Source organism: Polypterus senegalus, chromosome 4, assembly GCF_016835505.1.
Source record: "Polypterus senegalus isolate Bchr_013 chromosome 4, ASM1683550v1, whole genome shotgun sequence".
Classification (NCBI taxonomy): Eukaryota; Metazoa; Chordata; class Cladistia; order Polypteriformes; family Polypteridae; genus Polypterus; species Polypterus senegalus.
Window position 1 is genome coordinate 123,638,989 of NC_053157.1, and position 14,747 is coordinate 123,653,735.

Consider the following 14,747-nt stretch of genomic DNA (forward strand, 5'->3'; position numbering starts at 1 on the left):
ATGAAGTGGAGGATGCAACTATCTCTCTGTTCCACAAGGCTCATGCTTACCTGGACCAAGCTGGTAGCACTGTGAGAATTATGTATTTTGATTTCTCCAGTGCAATCCAGCCATCCCTGTTAAGAGGTAAACTCAGTGATATGCAAGTGGATGAGCCTATAGTGTCCTGTATGATAGACTATCTGTCAGGCAGACAGCTGTTTCTGAGAATCAAGGACTGTATTTCTGATATGGACGTGGGCAGCACTGGAGAACCACAAGGAACAGTCCTGTCTCCTTTTCTCTTCGCTCTCTACACTATAAATTTAATACCAGGTCATGTCACTTACAGAAACTCTCAGATGAATTTTAAGATGCATGAGACAGACTATAGGAATTGAGTGAAGAACTTTTTTTCTTGGTGCAAAGAGAATTGTCCAGATGTTAACATCAGCAAAACTAAGGAACTGCTTATTGACTTTCACTGCAGCAAACAGCCTCTTTTCAAACAGTGGATGTACAAGTGGTCCACTCCTACAAGTAATTGTAGGTACACATTTATTGAAAGTTTAGATGGGCCTCAGTAAGCAGAAGAACTATAAAAGGAAGGGTAAAGCAGGCTCTTATTCCTTAGGAGACAATGTTCCTTTAATTTGGGATGTCAAATCCTTAACACATCTTCTATAAATCTGTGATGGCCAGTTTGTTTTTTTGGCGCTGTGGCATGCTGGGCTGGTAACATCAATTGAAAAGAGGCCCACTGAATTAACAAGTTAATTAAAAGAGCAAATTCAGTTATGGGACACATTCTGCACCCCCTGGAGATCGTAGGGAAGAACAAAAGTAAAACAAAACTGCACGTCATTATGAACAATGCTGCACATCCTCTCATTGACACACTGAGGACATTCAGACAATGAATTATTCAGCAGAAGTGTGTGAAGAAACACTACTGGGGCTCCTTTATAGCAACAGCTTTAGGACAGTATGCTGTCTCACTGTGCCAGGTTAAATGTCTTCTTTCTTTTTAATCATTTTGGGTTGAATCTGCACATCTATTTAATCAATTATTGAGCTTCAGTATAAAGCCAAATTCACCACTGGGGACAAGAGAGTCCCATCTATCTGGAATGACCTTATCACGTATTTAGCCTTGCCTCTATCTGTTGCTGCTATTTTTTATGATAACAGCTTTCATCAGAGTACACATTTGGCTTTTGGTACTCTCCAGAAGTGTTTGACATGTGTTATGTTTTGCCAAATATATAGGGAGGAATATTTTGGACAAAAATGATTAAATTAAACATAAAAAAAGTACTGTGAAATGTGAAAATAAAAAAATAACATGAAAAGAGTAAAAATAATTACAATATGTCACGAAATACAAGGTTAAATAAAAAAAGCAATTTAAAAATTACACAGTAACCACTCTGGTACCCTCAGAGTCCCTGGGCATCTTTTTTTTAAAGTGTTTTCTGAGGTCCTGGCTAAGTTGCCCACCATGTCCTGGTCATCCTCTGACCTTTACTGGCTACCCTGTCTCTCTCTCTCACCCTTTCACCACCTAATAGCTCATATGTGCATCATCCAGGGGGATGCTACATATCGGTGGGTGTTAAACTGACACCCCAATGTCTGTGTAAAGTGCTTGATGTGTCTAGAAAGTGCTAACTAATCTCTTTTATCTGTCTGGCCTTTCCTCCCACATCTCAAAGAAGTGCGGGTCAACCTGACAGGTGACTTCATTTGCCCTGTGCGTGAGAGTCACTTGGTGCCACAGCGGATTGGCATCTAATGCACATTTGATTCCAGCCTTGTGTCCAGCGCTGTCAGGACGAACTTCATAACTGGACTGCTTCGTTTTAAATTTGTGCACTGTCGCTTTCTGGACAATTTAAAGAGACGATTACCCATTGCGTTACCTTAAAAACGAACGAGTTGTTCTGTGCAAATCATGAAAGCGAGTAAAATGTAACTTACCATTACAATTTTTTTTGTAAGAGCCTTTAAATCATCAGCATTCTTAAGTCGATTTTTGAAACGTTAGGTGACGCTTTTAAATGAGATGGACCCAAGCTCGGCTCTATTTAAATTGACGTTTCTTGCCCTATTACACCGTTTCGGGAGTATGCCTGCTTATTTAGTATTACGGTTGCTTATTTCTATTTATTGTGGTAATAATCTTCCCATCCATCTTCCTAAAACGCTCGGGGAAGGGTCGTGGCGAGGAAGCTAGAACCGATCCTCTGACATTTATTTAAGGGTCACAGTGCCCAGCAAAATCCAACGTGTGGCACATAGCACCCCAAAACAAACTGCATGCAGACTGGTCAGTTTTTAATAGGCCAGTTAGCCTGCCTCAACCATATAACTGAATTAAGTGAGTTTGAAAACGAAAAAAAGCAAACTTAATTTACAGTACTGTGTTTCCGTTGGCCAGGCCAATCCCGGTGCAGATTACTAAAAACACAGCATTTACCAAAGAAACGCGAGAAAACTGTAGCGTAACGGGACTTCCGGCGTCTCTCAGCCAATCCCGTCGTCGGAAACTGGAGCATTTCTCACCATGGAAACAAAGACGGATAAACTTAAAGGCTATTAATGTTGATTAAAAACAATATTCTCCCTAATGTTTGTACGATCAGTGCACGATTTAACTGCAAATGCTTTGTAAATAATGAGAATACATTTCGATTGTTTTACTGTGGGTTTTTTTAACGACTGTGCGTCGTAGTTAACATTTTGTTTCTTCTTTTGTAAACGTCCTGTGTTTTGCACGGTAGTGATCTCCTAGTCACGTTTGTTTTTGCATTTCGTATATAAGACAGGAAAGGAAATGGAAGTAAATCTCAACCGTGTTGATTACGTTCAGGTAGGATACCAGTTTTAATTAATCCTTAATATGTTCTTGAAACGGTATATTTCATGGAGTGCCATACACTAGTTGGGATTCCTTGTTTTTAAACAGAGTTAGGCAAGACTGAGAATGAAGGTAACAATAACGAAAAAAAGCATCTTGACTAGTGCACGCAACTGCGAGCTGCAGGGCAGTCATCTCTACTTTTTTTCTTTCCGCCAATTCAATGCACTGCAGAAAACAGAAGAAATGTAAGCTGCAAAAAACAATCATTAGTTTGGGGGAAGATCAGTGGTTTCTGCCATGTTCTGTGTATTTTAATAAAGCTAACTCGGCGATGTGCATTAGCACTTCAGAATCAGTGAAATAGTCCTCAAGATTAGTGAAAACACGTTTGAAAAATGAATCGTGACACAAAATTTCAATGCACGTTATTTCCTGTCATGCACAAATCTTCGATAACTGAATTACAAATATAATTTACTTACAAATAAAAAAAGATTTTGGAATTAGTGGTTAAACAGCAGCCAATATCTTTTTCCATAACTGAATAAGTGGGAATCGCAAAAAAGCAAGCAGTCATGGCCCATCTTGGTTTCATATAAATTCAAATCAAAATTTACTTGTCACTTACCAATTACATACAGTACAATGTGTAGTGAAATGCTTAGTTGCAATGACTGTGCCTTTAAGAAGGAGAATAAAAGGACAAGAACATTAATAATTGAAATAATTTTGATGTGGAAGGAGAATAAAAGGACAATAACATTAATAATTGAAATAATTTTGATGTTAATGGGTTTGATTTGTCTAACGTCATCTTTTTTTTTTTTACACTATTCAACATAATTATTTCATGTAGGAAAATGTGGGCTGATCATGAACAGTGTAAGTGCCAAACAGTTCATGAGATGATCACAGTAGATGCTTTTTTGGATTAAAGAACTGAATCTTTTTTTTTTTGTTTAAAGGTTTTTGTATCATTAATTAGTGCAAATGTGGTACATGGATCCTGCGCAAAAAGAGTTATTTCTCATCCATTTAGTCCATGCCACCCTTTTTTTTTTAATTAACCCTTGATAGCATACAAATTAAATTCTGTCCATACGCAGTTGGCATGTTGTCCCTGTACCCACTTGGGTTTTTTTCTCCTGAAACTTTGCTTTCTCTCCTCACTCCAAACGTTTGCATGTTCTTAGGTTTATTTGTGACATTTTCTGAAGTGACTCAATATTAGTGGTGTAGATGAGTGTATGAGAGTATGTGATGGCGGACTGGCATTCATTTTACTTCTTGCCCAGTACTGCCTGCATGTCTGTTCTAAATAAATCAAGTTTTCAATGTGGAGGCAATGGATATATTAATAGTAAGTAAGATCTCTTACTACTTAATGCAAACTTTTTTTTTTTGTTTTTAGGTTGGGGTGACATCCCAGAAGACAATGAGACTTCTTCCAACTTCTGGGCGCAGAGCAACGCAAAAGGTTTGCCTATTTAGAGCACATTCAGTTTGATATTATGAAATAATTGGTGCCAACAGTTGGTTGGTTAGCTCTCCCAGATCCATAGTCCTGGCCCAGATACTGTTTGCCTGGATTTAACATATTTTATTGGTGTCAATGTGGATTTTCTCTGTGTATTGCACTTACTGCCATGTCTTTTCTGACTGGCAACTCTGAGTATGGTGTATTTGAGTGTGGGTAATGGACTGGCACCGCTTCAAGGGTTGGTTCCGCCCTTGGGGTTTCCCAGAGTTATCCCCAACACCCACTGACTGTGAAAAAGAAGATGAAATGAATGAATTGGGTTATTTGGAATATGAACTAACCTTGCAGAATTTACTTGCATTGCGAGGACCTTCTACTCTATCTGTTCTTTGTCAGTGTATATATTTTGATTTATCTTTATATATAATACACCTCCTTGTCTGTGTAGGATTTTAAATCACTTGTAGCTTGCAAAGACCGTTTGAACTATTCACCTGAAATTTGGTACACATATGCTACGTGACGTCTACTGTCTGCTTTCAGAGTGATGATTGACCTCCAAGTTTAATCCTCTCTTTTATTTATTTTATTTTATTGTTGAATCAACTCTTGGCAGCAGCCAGCAGGGTGCCCAAGTGGCACATATGTACGGGTGCAGTTCTCATCCCTACCACCTTCTCTGTCCCTTCCCCTACCTCTTCATATCTTAAATCATTCTTGAGGCAGATTGAAGTACCAGCTTAATTGAAATATTAAATAAAACGTACTAAGTAATTGCAACACAAACACTGGCTTAATCAGTTTTAACGTAAAAAGATGCCGATGAAAAGAGAGAAGTGGCGGACGCTAGGGTGGAGAAAAGAAGAGCTGCTCAGGAAGCAGTAAGCGCATCGACCTCTGAGAAAACGAATGCTAAACGTACAGAGAAAGAGGATGAAAACTAGGAATGCTCAAGTCAAGCAGTGCACCCTAACTGATTTAAGATAAAAATCATTTACTATACAGTATTTAGCAATATTTCAGTATAATTATACTTGGACCTTTTTAAGTTACTTAATGGGAATTCAGCTTTGTCCCAGTATAAGAGTTTATTGGTGTATTTTAAATGTGACCTTTGAGGGAGCTTTCTGCCCAAGATATGTGAGAGCAAATTAATAAATCCACAGAAATCGAATGAATTATGAGCTTCATTTTTATACTAAAGCAAGTGCACCAGTTTCTTCATGCTAATCGTATTCATTTTCTTGTGAATGTAACATTCACTGTGAAAGTGGCAATACAGTAATTGATTCAGTTATATTTGTGTAATTTAGAAATTTATGTTAGAACTTCTAAGAGTAATGTCTGCAAAGAAATATTAGCTAATACCTTAATGAACAACATGAATAAAGCTAACTATTGCTGAATGGGCCTTGTTCTAGTCATGTCTGAGGACTTGGTGAAGGTCTGATGAGAGTTGCTACATTTACATTTAACGCCTTTATCCCAGGCGAATTACAACATTTATGATACAATTGGTTACGTTTCTTTTGGTTTTCCAATTGAAGCACAGGCAGGTCACGTGACTTGCTTATGGTCACACAACCTCAGAATTTGAAGTGCAAAGTGTTGACCACTACACCACACTGCCTGCTACAGCTGCAGCACACAAAACAGGCACCTTCTTGGTTATGGACATTCTGTCATTTTTACAAATAATGTTGCAAATGTATTGCTCACCAAAGTTCCCTGATCTAGTGTCAAGTCGAATCACTAAAGTCTTTTGGATTGGAAAGCTGACCAGAACTGACATTTGCTGTCCATCTGTGAGACTGGGCCACATATATTGCTTCATGATATAGACTGCACCCTCCTCATATGAAAATATCTGCAGTTGATATCACATCTGTTTTTTTTTTTTATTTAAATTTAGGAACTGTGGCATTTTGATATTTCTAAAACTCTCTACTCTTTCTTGTCAGTCAGTTTTGCTGTTTTCAGTCTTTGTCTGAATGAAGGTTCAGTGTCTTACTTCCACTTAAAAATCATTGTGCCGATTGCATGATATATTTCATGGAAAAGAGGGATCCCTTATGACTTGCCTATAAAGATTTATATTATTTTTTTTACAAAAATGCTTGTTGAATTTGATGGCGATATAGTATTACATGGCATATATCACACCGCCAAGAATCCCCTGTTTTTAAGGTACTGGTGAGGTGATACCGTAAGTCATCCTTCTGGGCTGAAAACGTAGTTTGTGGTGAGAGTCTCTGTATGTTTTCTCCCTTTGCCATGTTCTAATGGAATTATTCTTACATGACAACAAAATTAAAGTATAAATGTGTTCCAATATTTTAATTGATTATATATATTTTTACTAAGGTTGCTGTTGCAGACCATGATGGAGTTATCACATGTTTTGGCATGAAAAAAGGAGACCCCATAGTAAGTAAACATTAGAAGTTCCTTTGAGTAAACCATATTTAAAACTTATTTAATTAATAGATATTTCCTGTGAACAAATCTAGGGGTTTCTCATTCATATATATAGATATCTTAAATTTACGATGTGATTTTTTTTTTTTTTTATTATTATTGAATTTAATTAAGTTAATGGGCGGCACAGTGGGTAGCGCTGAACTACTTTATGATAATTCATTTTCTCCCTTTGTGGATCTCCAGCTTTATATATATATATATATATATAATATACATACATACAGTACAGGCCAAAAGTTTGGACACACCTCCTCATTCAATGTGTTTTCTTTATTTTCATGACCATTTACATTGGTAGATTCTCACTGAAGCCATCAAAACTATGAATGAACACATGTGGAGTTATGTACTTAACAAGAAAAGGTGAAATAACTGAAAACATGTTTTATATTCTAGTTTCTTCAAATTAGCCACCCTTTGCTCTGATTACTGCTTTGCACACTCTTGGCATTCTCTTGATGAGCTTCAACAGGTAGTCACCTGAAATGGTTTTCACTTCACAGGTGTGCCTTATCAGGGTTATTTAGTGGAATTTCTTGCTTTATCATTGGGGTTGGGACCAGCAGTTGTGTTGTGCAGAAGTCAGGTTAGTTGGACGATCATTGATTTTTCAACAGGACAATGACCCCAAACACACCTCCAGGTTGTGAAAGGGCTATTTGACCAAGAAGGAGAGTGATGGAGTGCTGTAAATGGTCATGAAAATAAAGAAAACACATTGAATGAGGAGACTCATTGCAAGTTATCACAAACGCTTGATTGCAGTTATTGCTGCTAAGGGTGGCCCAACCAGTTATTAGGCTCAGGGGGCAATTACTTTTTCACACAGGGCCATGTAGGTTTGGATTTTTTTCTCCCTAAATAATAAAAACCATCATTTAAAAACTGCATTTTGTGTTTACTTGTGTTATATTTGACTAATGGTTAAATGTGTTTGATGATCAGAAACATTTTGTGTGACAAACATGCAAAAGAATAACAAATCAGGAATGGGGCAAATAGTTTTTCACACCACTGTATGTGTATATATATATATATATATATATATATATATATATATATATATATATATATATATATACACATACAGTATATAATATATATATATATTATATATATATAATATATATAATATATATATATATAATATATATATATATATATATATATATATATATATATATATATATATAAAATATATATATGTCTTTTTTCCCCCCCTAACAGCCAGTATTTAAGACCCTGCCTGGACAGAAGATCTTCAGGCTTAGCCTTGGAGGAGCCCTTGGAACACCCCAAGAAAAGATTTTTATATGTTCTGGTTCAGAAGTTAGAGGATTTACAAAGAAAGGAAAACAGTTTCTGTCATTTGAAGCAAATCTTACAGAAAGCATAAAGGCAATGTGAGTTTTATTATTTTTCTTTGTTTAGCGCTTCATTTATTTCTGCCATATACGCAATGACTGTTCCATTGAGTCTGCATTGTTAATTCATTATGTTGTATGACCTTTCCTTTGACTTTATGATTCCAATTTTAATATATAAGTGGGCTGTTTTGTTGTTAGGTTTGACTGTTGTTAAGAAAACCAAAATACGCACAGCCATGATCCTTTGGTGTGACCCTGATGGTTGCATTTCTGTCTTATTCTGCTTTGACCCTAACTTGATTCCTATTGGGGACTTTCACTGTGTAGTTTGCATGTTCTCCCATTGCTTACATGGACTCTTGATTCCCATATCTGGTCCAAAGGTCCTTTGTTTCAATAAAGTATGGGTAAGAATGTGCCCTGCAATGCCCGTTTCCTTTCTTGCAGTCATGACAGTCTGAAGTGGCTTTGAATTTCTTTAATGTTATACTGCAGCAAGCATAGTTCAGTATTGAGGGGACCCAGTGCATATGCAAAAGATAATGGAAACAAGGCAATGACCAACACTGGATTGGACTTCAGCCCATAGCAGGGCACACTTACATTTATTTACAATTGGTTAATCTATAGTCACCAGACAATCTAGCATACGCATCTTTGTGGTAGGTTTAGGAGGACTAAAGTACCAATGATGAAAATCTAGGCTGACACAGAAAAAAATGAACAAACTTCATACAAACAGTGCACAAGCTGGGAAATCAAACCCAAGCCTCTGAAGCTGTGAGCCAACAGCATTGCTTTACCGTACTATGATTTGTCAAGAAGCGACTTTAGGAAACTGACAAATGGATGTATACATTAGATAGTTAAATATGGTGAAACAGTGTTATGTCGTCCTGTTGTTAGTTATCTTAAACACCTTTGGGAAAAAAAAACGGGGAGTGCTGATTTTATTAATGAGTATCATAAAGTGCATGTTGTTATGGAAATACTATTAAAGCATGATTATAAATGTTCACAAACCTCAAAAATCAATATAGAGGTGCAAAGTAAAATATGTTTTGAATGTATTACAGCTGATTGTTAGCTTTTTGGTTAATTTCAGTAATCTGTTTTTAGACTTGTGTCCCTGCCTTAAAATATATTGTGGCCACCAGGGGGCACTCCAGCTCCCCAAACACCCACGCAAGTCGGACACAAGTGGAAAGCACAAGGGAGTTTTTTTTTTTAATTGTGGGAAACTTTTCTCTATAAGCATTTCCACCACTGCCAACACTAGTAATGCAATACAGCACAGCAGACAGCAATACTTTGCCTTCTCTTTCTCTGCCCTTCCCTTGGTCACTGCCTCCACTCCTTTCTTCCTTCCTTCTGACACTGGCTCATCCATATGTGGCAAGCGGCTCCTTTTATCCAGTCCCCGGGAGTGCTTCCGGTGATATGAATCTGTGGCTCTGAAGCACTTCTAGGTAAGGTTGGAGCCCTCCAAAGTAGGTACTCACAAATCCCGCCGCTCTCCCTGGCAGCCCCCACAGGAACCAACAAGGCCATCCCCCAGAACTACAATATACGGCATGCCTTGTGGGCACCCATGCAGGGATCCCAGCTTGGGTTTGCTGCCATCTAGCGTCCTGGGGGAGACAAAGCCCTGCGTAAGCTATCTCCCCCTGTCCTTCCGCATCGAGGGTGTCCTAGCTGGGTAGGGATGCCAGCCATCCCTCCCAATATATTTTTTCAGTTTATAAGTAATTAAGGACTTTTATTTGCATGAACATATTATATTTGCAATGTTGCTTGAAATGTTGTGTTATTAAATTTACTATAAAATCCTTATTTAATCAAAACTGTTTTTCACTTCTCTAAAAGTAGCTGATTCTGTCCATAAATTTAATTTTTGGATGGATCAATTCATACAGTTTGTAGTAGATATGTTTCAGAATAGCTTTACTTGTAGAACTGAATGTGTAGCTTCAGCCTCTCTTAAATTAATGAAAGTTGACTTTTGATGAGCCAGAACAGTGGCTGCTCTTGTGATAAATGATCCATGGCGAAGCAGTATTTTAAATAAATAATTGCAAGTCCCAGAGCGTGCAGGCTGTGAATGCGTGTAGGAACACGTGAACATGCATGCACTACTAAGAAGTTGATTGGGGTGCTTAACTGATTGCGCGTTCATGTGCAAATGAGAGTGGGTCAGTCAGGTGCTTCATTCACACCTCAGAGCAGGTGGAGGATCACGCCTGCACCCAGTCGGGGTTATAAAGGGAGCCAGCACGGCAGGGAGAGTGAACAATTGGATAAAAAGGGGTAAATCAGATGGAATGAGTAGCATAGGTGCATAAGAGAGGAGACAGAGAGACTGGGCCCTGCGAGTTGGGTGAAGTGAATGCTGCTCCATGGGGGGTCTCCGTTGATGAGTGTGAGAGTGGAGGCAGCAAATGAACCTCCCAGGCATCCAGGTAACACTGCACTGACACATACTGTACCACATGATGGTGGTCTAGCAGTGTGAGTCCCGGATAATGGCGGTTGAGGGAAGCTGGATGGGAGTCAGGACAGGTTGTTTTTGCTGTCGGCGTCTCTGCTGGTTGGAAGACCTACTGAGTTGAACTGGGGAGATGTGAAGGATGCACTGGGCTGGCAGAGGAGGAACCTACTGCCAATATCGTTTTACTTGGAATTGAGTGACTGTTTTATCTGTTTTTTTTAGAATTATTGTATTTATCCTCCACAAGTTACTCTAGATTTTATGGGTTATTTATTGATGCACAGCACTTTTAAGACAATTTGTTGTTTTAAATACAGTATAAGCACTGATGTACTTTGCACCAACCATTTGCTGACTCTGTATGTCCTTGTTCACCTGGCTCATCCTCGGGTATGTTATCGATGGTTCTGGGTGCAAGAGGTTTCTAAAAACAACTAAGGAAGGTGGAACATCACAGTGCTATGTAAAGATTTTAATTTTGCTCAGGTTTGTTATTTAGTTTGCTGATAAGTGGTGATGCATCATGCCATTCTATTCAGAGGTTTCAGAGGCTCTAGGAGAAAAGATGGTTCTTAATAATTAATAATAATAGTAATAATAAACACTCAGGTGTTTGGGAGTTAAAAAGTAATTTCAAAAGCATTTCTAGTCCGTTATTAAACACTACAATGGGTTCTTATAAACACAAATTTAGAAGATGTCTGGACATCTCATCAAATTTACGCCATATGATGGGCATCTCCATATTCACCGCTGACTATCAGTTGTTCAAAAACATTCAAGAAGTACTGGATCTATCCCCAAAAGCTCTGATATAATAAATAGCAGCTTTTAAAGCAATGCTAAATTCTAGAAAAAGAAGAATTTATTATTTTATGAGGGGAGTTCAGTAATTTATCTACCTCAGTAGTACTAGGGTGGTACATTTCGGTGTCTTGTATGTGTGTAGTACTAGGGTACCTCTACCTCAGTAGGAAGGAAAAGAGTTTTCAAAATAGTCCCTTTATAGCTCCATACACTACATCCACTTTTCCTGCAATGACTTTAACCCCTTTGAAAAAAAATCTTCTGTTTGGCCTTCAAACCAGGATGTCACAGCTGCCTTGACATCTTAATCATTTGAAAACCGAGATTTCTTCAAAACTTGTAACAGGAAATAATCTGAAGGAGAGAGATCAGGACTGTAGGGTGGACGGTTCAGGTGCTGGAGCCTGTGGTTGAAGTGACACGTGAACCGGTGTGTTGTCATGAAGAAGTTTACTTGATTTGCACAAGGACTCTCCTGATATCATGTCTCTTGGAATGTTAGACTCGCACTGAGCCACAACTGTGCATGAGTAATCCTGAGACAAGTCACAAGGTGCCCAGAGTTGTTTCACCATGTTTGCTAATTTCTTTCATACTTAGGCAGATAAATTATTGAACACCCCTCGTAATACACTACTGTTAAATTTTATGCGTGTAAGCAACAGATTAGATTTCATTTACAAACACCTAGAAAAGAGGTTCATAAAATAAGTGAAAAACTACTTAATATATAATCATATACAGTATATCATATAATCAGTATTGAGTTTGCCTTACCCACGCCACATTCACTTCTATCTCAATAGAGGATTATACAAGTGCTAGATTTGACTACAAATTTCCTAATATTTCGCTCATATATATGTTTTTATATATCTTACTATAGTCGTGAAAGGTATGTAAAGTTTTGTATTTGATTATGTTAAAGGTATCATTAAAAAGTATATAACTTAACTAGATATCTTACGTTTGTACAGTACTTATGTATTTATTTATTTATTTATTTTTGTTAGGTTTGTTTCAGGGCCAGACCTTTTTGTTTGTGGCAGCTACATCTATAATCACTATTATGACTGCAAGGACCAGGATTACTATTTATCAGGCGATAAAATCAATGATATTGTCTGTTTGCCTGTGGATGGGGCGAAGCCTGTAACTCCCATACTCGCCTGTCAAGACCGAATTCTTAGAGTTTTACAAGTAGGTCCTCAGTATTTTCTGCTTTAAACTGAGCCTATATAACTTGTTCTTACATTTTACTTCTCACATCATTAATATAAAAATGTAGTAATGACCCTTGACAATAGGTCATGCAAAGTTTATAAATCTTTGTATTCTTACTTATGAACAACACTAGATTACTCCTTGATTTTTATTAGTTATTTATTTATAAACACACAGTATACAGAGAGGATTTTTTACACATTTTAAATCAGAAGCTATCACGAACCACTGATAAAGGGCCACTTTGTAGGTTTTGCTTTTTATTTGTTTTTAAACCACTGATAACTCGCATTGCATCAAATCAAGTAAATTAAGAAACCCAAACTTAAAGGTAAGATTTTCATATACAGAAACCTGTCTTCTGCCCAATTATGTTTTGTCACTTTATAATGCAATAATTTGTTTCATGTTTCTTTTAGGCATCTGATTTAAAATATGAAATTGAAATTTCTGGACCTCCTACTGTACTAGAGTTGAATAATGGAAATGGAGGTAAGGTGGGAGCTGGATTAACATTATATTTTTTTTTTGTATATTTGTGGTCTTTATTGATTAAAAAACCTTTAAAACCATATGTTCAAAGGTAAGTAAGACAATTCTATTCATCTGTATAAAACTAGATATTTCAAAAATAATTTGTCAGAAAGTATCAACTTCTATATAAGCTTAATAAGGGATAGTAATCTATTGTGATAACGTACCCTGCACATTAAGAGACTGACAAGTAACGATTCTAAGCTCAGTTTATGGCTCAAACTTATCCATGCAGTAGACACAATCATAATATTTTATCCATCTGCTAAGTCAGGGTAATTTGGGTGAGAGCATATCCAGCATCACCAGTTTAAGGAGAGCACACCCTCACTCACACAGTGCAAATATAAATTAAATAGTTAATTACTCTATAGACACATTTTTAACAAAGCACTTACTTCTTTCTGTAAATGCAGTAAGGGCAACTTTAGCAGAAAATGTAGTTTACTTTTGCGGTCGTTTCTACTTATTAGAACAGTTTGTATTTTAAATGTGCTGTTATTCCAGAGAAAAACAGGATACGCTGGATGTTATCGTTATGAAGTTTCCTTGCGAGATCTTATTTGTACTTACACAATCCTTGCCATAACACCCAGAACATTTGTAAAAGATTGGTTTCTAAAACATCCCTTACAGTTGCTACCGTGTCTCCCTGAAAATAAAACCTGCTCCGAAAATAAGCCCTAGCATGATTTTCAGGCTGCTCTGTAATGTAAGCCCTACCCCAAAAATAAGTCCTAGTCAAGACTGTCAGCTGAAAAGTAACTTTGCCACAATATCTCTGAAAAGTATGTTTAATGATTACATCCATCAATTCGGGGATGTACCCATTCCATCAAGCATCAGCACAAGACAGAAACAAAATCCCTGGACAGGGCATCAGCTCATCGCAAGGTGAACACAAGCACACACATACACTGGCGTCATTGTAGCTTCACCAAATCCCCAAACCTTCATGTCTTTGGATGGAAAACTGAGCACAATGTGGAAACATGCAAACTCCAGGCAGGGATCACAAGAGACATGACTCCCTGCGAGACAGCAGCGCTACAGCTCTGCCACTGTGCCACCCCATGTGTGTAACTATTAGCAGTATTCATTATTTAATCAAAGTTAACAATTTATCTGTAAAATGGTAATATACATATTTTAATGCATTTCATCATGAAAGTGATATCTATACTAATAAAAGGCAAAGCCCTCACTGACTGACTCACTGACTCACTGATCACTAATTCTCCAACTTCCCATGTAGGTAAAAGGCTTAAATTTGGCAGGCTCATTCCTTACAGCTTACTTGCAAAAGTTAAGCAGGTTTCATTTCGAAATTCTACGCGTAACGGTCATAACTGAATCCTACTTAATTACATATATACGGCCATAGCTTGTAGCTCGGTCGCCGTGTGAGACGGAGTTGCGTCCCCCATCACCACGCCTCCCACGTAATTGGCCGCCTGCCTATATTGCGTCCCCCATACCCACGCCTCCCACGTAATTGAGTGCCTGCCCATATAAGGCCGTCTG

General features: G+C 37.7%; 1 protein-coding gene across 2 annotated transcripts in view; it reads left to right on the plus strand.

The window, feature by feature from the left end:
- Window positions 1–2,529: 2,529 nt before the first annotated feature.
- The window catches only part of bbs7 (Bardet-Biedl syndrome 7), a 48,308-nt gene continuing 36,090 nt past the window's right edge, over window positions 2,530–14,747 (plus strand). For both annotated transcript variants that reach the window (XR_005633387.1, XM_039751249.1), the window contains exons 1-6: window positions 2,530–2,851; window positions 4,254–4,319; window positions 6,687–6,749; window positions 8,031–8,206; window positions 12,479–12,665; window positions 13,109–13,181. Coding sequence is in view for 1 of the 2 variants with exons in the window: in XM_039751249.1 (XP_039607183.1) it covers window positions 2,816–2,851; window positions 4,254–4,319; window positions 6,687–6,749; window positions 8,031–8,206; window positions 12,479–12,665; window positions 13,109–13,181 (601 nt within the window). In the remaining variant the exon portion in view is untranslated. The remainder of the gene's footprint in view (window positions 2,852–4,253; window positions 4,320–6,686; window positions 6,750–8,030; window positions 8,207–12,478; window positions 12,666–13,108; window positions 13,182–14,747) is intronic.